An 8,971-nucleotide genomic window follows, 5' to 3' on the forward strand; every position below is an offset into this window, starting at 1 on the left:
GTCTGCGAAGGTACGGCGGCTGGGCAGGCTGCACGCAGGGCACCCGGCAGGGCAGCGACCTGGCGCAGCCCCTGGCTCGGTCCGACCCCTCCCAAACCCCCGGGGAATGAGTTTGGGGAGACTGGTTGGCCTTGGGCAGCGACATGTGTGGGTGAGTGTGTGGGCACCCACAGAAGTGACACTAGGCCATGCAAGCATGGCTTCTGCTTCAGCCTCTTAGATTGCTCGCCCCGGGGGAAGCCGGCTGTCACGCTGTGAAGATAGGGAGCCCTGGGAAGACCCTCCTAGCTGGGAACTCAGGCCTCCTGCCAACCGCCGGACCAATGTGCCAGCTGTGTGGCCGTGCAAGCCAGTCACCCTGGCAGCGGGTCGTGCAGATAATGCTGCCCTCGCTGATGTCTTCACGGCAACCTCATGAGAGGCTCCAGGCCAGGACTGCTCGGCTGAGCCACTCCCTAATGGCTAACCTATGGAACCTGTGAGAAATAATGAGGCACTCTTGCTATTTTGAGGCGCTACGCTTTGGGGTGACATGGTACACAGCAGTGGGTGACTCATATGGCATGTTTGCTGGCACGTGCCCCAGACGGGCCAGCATAAGTACATACATCACATATCCAGAACAAAATATACAGGAATGTTAAGAGTGGTTTCTCTTGGGTGCTTTTTAAAAACCTATCTTGTCCAGGTCTCCAGAAGGCCTCAGCAGGAGGGCTGGTCTGCACCGACTCTGCCTAAGTGACCCCAGGAGTTGCTAAAAGTGAGATCCAGTCCAAAATCACCCACAATAAAGACACATTATTTTGTCAGCCGAAAATTTTATTTTTTTAAAAAGGTAAAAACATGTTAGATGACTACAACATGCGGCCCTAGCCCCGCCCTGTGGCAGGTAGGGCCTCCGCCATCCAGCCCCAGCTCAAGGCGGTGCTGTCCTGTGCGTGGGAGCAGAGGCCCCGCCCGGGCTGCCTCCTGGGCTGTGGTGCCTGCTTGGGCACCCTGTCCCTGACACAGGAGGCACCCGGGGTTTGCTGAATGAACACAGGTGGGTGGTTAAGTGTCCAAGACACAAGCAGGTAACGGGGGTGCTGCTTTCCCGCCTCCCCTCTCGCCCCCTCCCTGGGGACACCTCCACTGCCTGCCTCCATCCCAGCCAGGGCACAGGGTTCCATCACCCCGTGCTCAGGGCCCCAGCTTCCTCAGCACAAACTCCCGTTTCTTCAGTACCAGCTCGGTGTCCTGTGCCGAGATGTCACGGTGCCACATGGCACGGACTGACTGCTTCTTCCAGGGAAATAGCAGCACGCGCACCGCGTGGCCGGCCGGGGCCACCTCGCCAGCGCTCGCAGCCTGCAGGTGCCCGCACAGCTCCTCAGGCGGCAGCCCGTCCACCTTCACCGTCACCATGTTCGTCTCTACGGCACTGAGATCCACGGAGCAGATGGATGCCAGTTCCTGGAGCCCTGGGCCCGGGTTCTGTGGTGAGTGGAGCCCAACCCCGGGACCCCACCAATGCCCCACCCTGTCACCCCAGGAAAGGCGGAAAGCAGCCCAACCAAAGCGGGAGGAAAAGAGGGATTCTTAGTCCTGACTTGGCCTTTGGAGTCACCAGACTTGGCTCTGCCACTTTCTAGCTGTGTGATCTTGGACAAATCAGTTAGCCTCTTTGGGCCTCACCTCAGTCCCCAACTGTAAAGTGGGGACATCAGGGAATTGTGAAGATTCAATAAATGGATGTAAAGGCCCAAGTTAGAGGCTGCGCTCTGCCAGACCCCGCAGAGTAAGGATGCTGACAGCCATGGAGCCTGTGCAGGTCTAGGCACTGCATAGGTGCCATCGGGGTACACACTCTGGTTCCTCGGGTCCTGCCCTCGGGGCTCAGATGCTAGACTTCACTTGCTGGGGAGCTGGGCACTGCTGCAGGGGAGCCCCAAGGCACTCCCTTGGGACAAAGGGAAGTGAGGGTGCGGGGCCGTGGTCCAGGCACCTTTGGCGAATCTCTGGGCGTTCCTGTGGTCCCTCGACAGCACCTCCTCGGCTTCAGCAAGTCCCACCAGGGCAGCAGCGGCCAGCACCACCGCCTGGCGCGTCCCCCCACCCAGGGCTTTCCGGAGGCGCCAGGCTTCTTTGATGAAGTCCTTGGTTCCCCCAACCAGGGACCCCCAACCAGGCCCTGGGAGGAAGAGGAGGCAGTCTTGCCCACTTGGCCCCTGGGTGTGCGTCTCTGTCCTTGGGGCTGGGGGAGGAGTCATGAGGGGACAGGGAAGGGCAGACACTGTGGCCCCATCTGGGGAGGGGTTAAAGGGGCTCAGACCAGCGTCTGCCAGCATAGGAGCTCAGAACCCAAGTCTGCCTCCTGCTACGGGCACCCCCACCCTCCTGTGTTTGGGGGGTGGCCCAGTGGTTTCCCCACCTTGGAGAAATAGAGCGACACAGAGTCACAGTGCTCCACAATGTGAGCGGGGGGCACGTGCAGAGCTGCTGCGGCGTTCATCAGCCGGCCTGTCAAGGTGGACCCGGACCCCGTGGCTCTGGGCCAGGAGGCGCACCTGGGGGCAAGGTACAGGCAGAGGTCAGAGGAGCCAGGCTTCAGGGAGGAGCAGAGGGAGGCTGGGACTCCAGAAGGTCCCTGGGCTTGGCTCCTTGAGGAAACACGAGGGGTCTGGTGTCAGGAGAGCCGGGCTGGTGACCAGCTTGGTCATCTGGAGCCTGAGCAGTCACTTCTGCTGCCTGAGCCTGGGCGTGGTCCTCTGTGAAAGGGGGCCATCATAAGCGTTTTCTCTCCTGTTTATGTTGTGCTCACGTGGGGCAAATGCTTACCGTGGTCTGGGCGACAAAAGCCTCATCTGATTTAAGCTTCCCGCAGCTCCACACACAGCGAGGAACGGGGCTGCAGAGTGAGTTAGTGCCCACGTTCTCAGCCCTCTGGCTGGTGCTGCTCTGACACTCAGTTCCGGGGCAGAGGGGCTCCGCTCTTGGAGAAAGTTTGGGAACTGGGGGCCCTAAAACTGGGGCAATCATTCCCTTTGCCTGTGCAGCCTAGGACCGCACATGTCCTTCCCACGGCANAAAAAAAAAAAAGAAAGAAAGAAAGTGGGGTGGGCTGAGAACGGAGCTACCAGCCAGCCACCGCCTGCAGGGGAGCACCCCCTGGGGTGCTGACATTCTTCCCACGTTGTGCTAAAAAATAACTCCCAATTGCCAAAGCCTAATGTGATCTCTGCATTTTTTTGGTGCAGAAATGGAAACTTGTAATGAGGTGAAATAGTTTCTCCAAGATCCTTCAACTAGTAAGCATTAGGGTTGGTATTGAACCCCGGCAGCCTGGCCCCAGAGCTGGGCCCTCAGCCTCGGGTGTGGCCATGGTCAATGCCTGACTCCATAGCCAGGGCTGTCTACACTGTCCCCACTCCATCTGTCTCTCAGCTTTGTCACTCAGGCCTTTGTCACATGGAGCTGAGCCTCACAGTGCAACATCTCACCTTTGGGTTTTGAACTGAGAGTCATGGGAAGTTAGTTGTAAAGACAGTGCGAGGGGTCCCTGTTATAACTATGTCCGCACACGTGCTTTCACCATCTAAGGCCTGAGCCCGCAAGAGGAGTGAGTGGTGCCGTCACCTGGCTCAGAGCCAGTCTTGTCTCCATCACGAAGGACTTCTGGTCTCGCCCTGGGGGAATCTAGCCCTTAAAGCAAAGAACCATCTGGGCTGGAAGTTTTCTCTCTACTGGGCTCTGCTAACAGCATTTGAGCCAGTTTTTAGCTGGCGGGGTCAAACTGGGGCCTTGGCTCCTGGGGTTGGTTCCCACCTGGTCCCCAGGGTGGTGACGTTTATCTGTTCTTCACTCAGATACTTGCTTGGGCACCTACTGTGTGCCAGGTGCTGTGTCCAGTCACTGAAGCCCAGAGGACTCAGTCTCGTGCGGTGAGCTCTGCGTCCCCATTTTCTAGATGGTGGGAAGACAGAGGCCAGCAATAGCCATGGAAGTATGGCGCGTTTCTGCAGGAGCAGAAACAATGATGAACTCTGCCTTGGGTGGCAGCAGGACAGAACTGAGCGTCTGTCTGTCCAGGAACCAGGAGGGGGGCAAGGAAGGGAAAGGTGCACCAGGCAGAGGGAACGGCATGTACATTCCAGGGTGCAGGTGCCTTCTCTGACTTGGGGGACAGGGTGGCATCGGGGCCACCTTCCTGCTTCCCTGTTAGCAAAGCCCCCTCAGGGATTGCCAGGTGGCAGAGAAGAGCCCTCCCCAGGCCTGTTAGCTCTTGGGGGTGAGACCCACCAGCTGTGTGGCTGCCTCCCGGTCAGGGCCACGGCTCCCAAAGGAGAGGGGCTGTGCTCCCTAGCTGTGACCTCAGCCCTCTGAGAACCCATTGGGATGGTAGTTGGGGCTAGAACAGTGTCTCGAGTCCCCCAGGATGGGTCAGCTTCACAGCGCACCTGGGTGGGTGAGTGGACCTGCTGGGAAGGTAGTGGGTTCGCGGTCTGGAGGACGTTTGCCAAGTGCCGCAAGCGTAGGTGCAGCGTCGCTGGTGCTGACCTGCCCTTCGCCAGCCGTTCCAGCTGCTTCTAGGCAACTCACTGGGTTTTATATAGCATGTCCTCAGCCTGGAGCAGGAGGCGGGCCTGCCCAGGGCCGTCGCAGGGCTCAGGAAGCCCGCTCTTCCAGCTGCGCGCCAGTTAGTTGAATGTAAGTTTAAAGCAAAGAGGCTTGGGTGCCGTCCTGTTTCTTGTCACTTATAATTGGAATTTCTTCCATCAGACCCCTCCTGCCCCCGATTTCGGCAGCAGTGGTCTGATGCTGGCTTTGAAGTGGCCCTGACAGGCTGGACACGGGCTTGGTGCTCGCCAAGTGGCCCACTGATGGCTCTAATTATGGGCTGCAAGTTGATGAAAGGAGGAGAATAATGAAAAATAATGGGTCACTCTCCAGTGGCACCTTGTCAGAGCTGGGCTAGGGTGTAATTTGGGTCCATCTCAAGGGAAGTATACTGGCGGAATTCATCCAAGAAGCCCGTGAAGGACCGGCACCCACTGCCCAGCGGACAAGCCCATCAGTGGCTCCGACTGCGCTCTGAAACAGGGCTTTAAAGCAGATGGGGTGCAGACTGCTAACCTGGTCACATACCCAGCAACATGGGGGACGACGTGTGTGTGTGTGTGTGTGTGTGTGTGGACACGTGGCTACTCCGACGCATTGATGTGTGGCTCTGCAGTGACAGTGGTCTCAAACATCGCCTGTCGCTGGCCCTGAAGCCGGATCCTGCCCTGTTTTAAGCTTTATGGGGTGCAAAGGAGACCCCAGCTCAGGCCTAGAAGGGGGGTGTCGCTGGGAGCAAGCATGTGAGCATGCAGCCAGAAAGGGGTTCTCCCTAAACACAGTTTCTCGGTTCATACCTTAAACACACACAAAAGGTTTTGACCCAACTGAAGCCATGTTGATCCTTGTCACGTTGTGGGGTAAATGTTACGGTCATTATCCACCCTTGTTTCCCCAGCCGTACTCAGAGCCCACAGCAGTTCTCCGCAGCAGCCCTGCCCCAGTCCCCGCTCTCCCCTGCTTTCATAGATGCTTTTCCCTGTCTGCCTGCTGAATTCTTTCACCTTCCCGGCACCGTGGCCCCTGAGAGAGAAGGGCCCCTGGCTGCCACCTGGCAGTGGCTGGGGGCAGGGCTGTCAGACACAGAGGCTGCTGCCGCCACAGCCAGGGAGCCCCTGGGCACCCCCGCGTGCCCTAACCCAGCCTTGGGTGCGGGTGTGGAAAGATGGACAACCTGCACAAGACCGGAACACTTCTGAGCCGCTCTGTCTGAATGCAGTTTGAAGTATTTGTCAATAATTTTGCTGAGACTATTTTTTTACTGACTGTATTCCTCAAACTGAGAGGAGCCTGGTAGAGAAAAGAGGGCTGAAACGAAGACTCTGGGGTGACCCTAAGTCACGGAGCTGCTTTGTCTGAGAGGGGCCGCACTCAGGGAGGATGTGGACCTCTGGCCTCTGAGCCCGTGTCTGCAGCCAGGGCGCAGTGAGAGACCCAGAGGGGAGGCCTTCCCAGGGCCGGAGATGAAACCCCAGACAGCCCCACTCGGACAGCCCCCACGTGTCACTGCCTGCCCCTGGGTGAGGGCCCTTTGTGGCTCCAGTGCCTCCCACCCGCTGGCACCTGACACCTGTCCTAGAAGGTGCTTCCTTCCTGCTTGCTGAGTGAGTGACGGACAGGCAGAGGCCGGCCTTGCCCCGTGAGGCATTTGTAATGAAGTAAAGCTCCCTTCTGCAGCCCCCTTGCCAGCCCGCCCGCCCCACTTCACTGGATCCTTTGGTTGGTCCTGATCTGATTAGACCAGGACCACAGAGCCAGCCGGGGCCAAGCGCCCCAGCCAGGGGGGCTGCCTCCCACCATTCGGGCTGCCAGCTCCCAGGGCAGCTTCAGGCGGCAGCTGTCCTCCCCGCCAGCCAGGCCTTTTGGTGGCTGAAGAACAGGAGGTTACCGAGATTGCCCAGGGGCCCAAGGGCAAGCCAGCTCGGGGGAGCTGGGACTTGAGCCCAGGTCCTCACCTCGTCCAGGGCGTGGGGTGCAGGGGCTCCGACTCCCTGCTTTCCCTTAGGGCCGAGCTGGCGATCGCAGAGAGGTGGGATCCATTTGCCTGCGAACCTGAGGGGCATCGCCAGCCGGTGGGGGCGCCGTGCCCAGAAGAGACTCGCCAGCGTCCGCGCCGACTGCCCTCTCCGGCCCTGCTCCCCCACTCCCCGGCGCCCCGACTCCCTGCTCTCAAGACCCCCTCTCCGTCTCCCGCTGGCCTCCCGGACACTGCCGCTTCCTAGCTCCCCCGACTGCCCTCTTCTCCTGGACCCCTCACCTCGCAGCTCCTTCCACTCGCGGACGCCGGACGCCGTCTCTCCCGCCTGGCGGGGCGCACTGGCGGCCACCGGCAACCACCGGGCTCCCGGGCCGTCTCCTCGCACTCAGGGCTCTGGCATGTCTGCGAAGGTACGGCGGCTGGGCAGGCTGCACGCAGGGCACCCGGCAGGGCAGCGACCTGGCGCAGCCCCTGGCTCGGTCCGACCCCTCCCAAACCCCCGGGGAATGAGTTTGGGGAGACTGGTTGGCCTTGGGCAGCGACATGTGTGGGTGAGTGTGTGGGCACCCACAGAAGTGACACTAGGCCATGCAAGCATGGCTTCTGCTTCAGCCTCTTAGATTGCTCGCCCCGGGGGAAGCCGGCTGTCACGCTGTGAAGATAGGGAGCCCTGGGAAGACCCTCCTAGCTGGGAACTCAGGCCTCCTGCCAACCGCCGGACCAATGTGCCAGCTGTGTGGCCGTGCAAGCCAGTCACCCTGGCAGCGGGTCGTGCAGATAATGCTGCCCTCGCTGATGTCTTCACGGCAACCTCATGAGAGGCTCCAGGCCAGGACTGCTCGGCTGAGCCACTCCCTAATGGCTAACCTACGGAACCTGTGAGAAATAATGAGGCACTCTTGCTATTTTGAGGCGCTACGCTTTGGGGTGACATGGTACACAGCAGTGGGTGACTCATATGGCATGTTTGCTGGCACGTGCCCCAGACGGGCCAGCATAAGTACATACATCACATATCCAGAACAAAATATACAGGAATGTTAAGAGTGGTTTCTCTTGGGTGCTTTTTAAAAACCTATCTTGTCCAGGTCTCCAGAAGGCCTCAGCAGGAGGGCTGGTCTGCACCGACTCTGCCTAAGTGACCCCAGGAGTTGCTAAAAGTGAGATCCAGTCCAAAATCACCCACAATAAAGACACATTATTTTGTCAGCCGAAAATTTTATTTTTTTAAAAAGGTAAAAACATGTTAGATGACTACAACATGCGGCCCTAGCCCCGCCCTGTGGCAGGTAGGGCCTCCGCCATCCAGCCCCAGCTCAAGGCGGTGCTGTCCTGTGCGTGGGAGCAGAGGCCCCGCCCGGGCTGCCTCCTGGGCTGTGGTGCCTGCTTGGGCACCCTGTCCCTGACACAGGAGGCACCCGGGGTTTGCTGAATGAACACAGGTGGGTGGTTAAGTGTCCAAGACACAAGCAGGTAACGGGGGTGCTGCTTTCCCGCCTCCCCTCTCGCCCCCTCCCTGGGGACACCTCCACTGCCTGCCTCCATCCCAGCCAGGGCACAGGGTTCCATCACCCCGTGCTCAGGGCCCCAGCTTCCTCAGCACAAACTCCCGTTTCTTCAGTACCAGCTCGGTGTCCTGTGCCGAGATGTCACGGTGCCACATGGCACGGACTGACTGCTTCTTCCAGGGAAATAGCAGCACGCGCACCGCGTGGCCGGCCGGGGCCACCTCGCCAGCGCTCGCAGCCTGCAGGTGCCCGCACAGCTCCTCAGGCGGCAGCCCGTCCACCTTCACCGTCACCATGTTCGTCTCTACGGCACTGAGATCCACGGAGCAGATGGACGCCAGTTCCTGGAGCCCTGGGCCCGGGTTCTGTGGTGAGTGGAGCCCAACCCCGGGACCCCACCAATGCCCCACCCTGTCACCCCAGGAAAGGCGGAAAGCAGCCCAACCATAGCGGGAGGAAAAGAGGGATTCTTAGTCCTGACTTGGCCTTTGGAGTCACCAGACTTGGCTCTGCCACTTTCTAGCTGTGTGATCTTGGACAAATCAGTTAGCCTCTTTGGGCCTCACCTCAGTCCCCAACTGTAAAGTGGGGACATCAGGGAATTGTGAAGATTCAATAAATGGATGTAAAGGCCCAAGTTAGAGGCTGCGCTCTGCCAGACCCCGCAGAGTAAGGATGCTGACAGCCATGGAGCCTGTGCAGGTCTAGGCACTGCATAGGTGCCATCGGGGTACACACTCTGGTTCCTCGGGTCCTGCCCTCGGGGCTCAGATGCTAGACTTCACTTGCTGGGGAGCTGGGCACTGCTGCAGGGGAGCCCCAAGGCACTCCCTTGGGACAAAGGGAAGTGAGGGTGCGGGGCCGTGGTCCAGGCACCTTTGGCGAATCT

General features: G+C 59.6%; 1 protein-coding gene across 1 annotated transcript in view; it reads right to left on the reverse strand.

The window, feature by feature from the left end:
* Window positions 1-817: 817 nt before the first annotated feature.
* Window positions 818-8,971, reverse strand: part of LOC109383643 (probable low-specificity L-threonine aldolase 2) — a 12,789-nt gene continuing 4,635 nt past the window's right edge. The window contains exons 3-8 of the mRNA XM_019644244.1: window positions 8,199-8,394; window positions 6,854-6,976; window positions 6,394-6,465; window positions 2,468-2,546; window positions 1,985-2,332; window positions 818-1,460 (exon numbers count right to left, since the gene is read on the reverse strand). Of these exons, the coding sequence (XP_019499789.1) occupies window positions 1,180-1,460; window positions 1,985-2,332; window positions 2,468-2,546; window positions 6,394-6,465; window positions 6,854-6,976; window positions 8,199-8,394 (1,099 nt within the window). The 3' untranslated portion in view covers window positions 818-1,179. The remainder of the gene's footprint in view (window positions 1,461-1,984; window positions 2,333-2,467; window positions 2,547-6,393; window positions 6,466-6,853; window positions 6,977-8,198; window positions 8,395-8,971) is intronic.

This window comes from Hipposideros armiger, unplaced genomic scaffold (genome assembly GCF_001890085.2).
Source record: "Hipposideros armiger isolate ML-2016 unplaced genomic scaffold, ASM189008v1 scaffold_87, whole genome shotgun sequence".
NCBI lineage: Eukaryota > Metazoa > Chordata > Mammalia > Chiroptera > Hipposideridae > Hipposideros > Hipposideros armiger.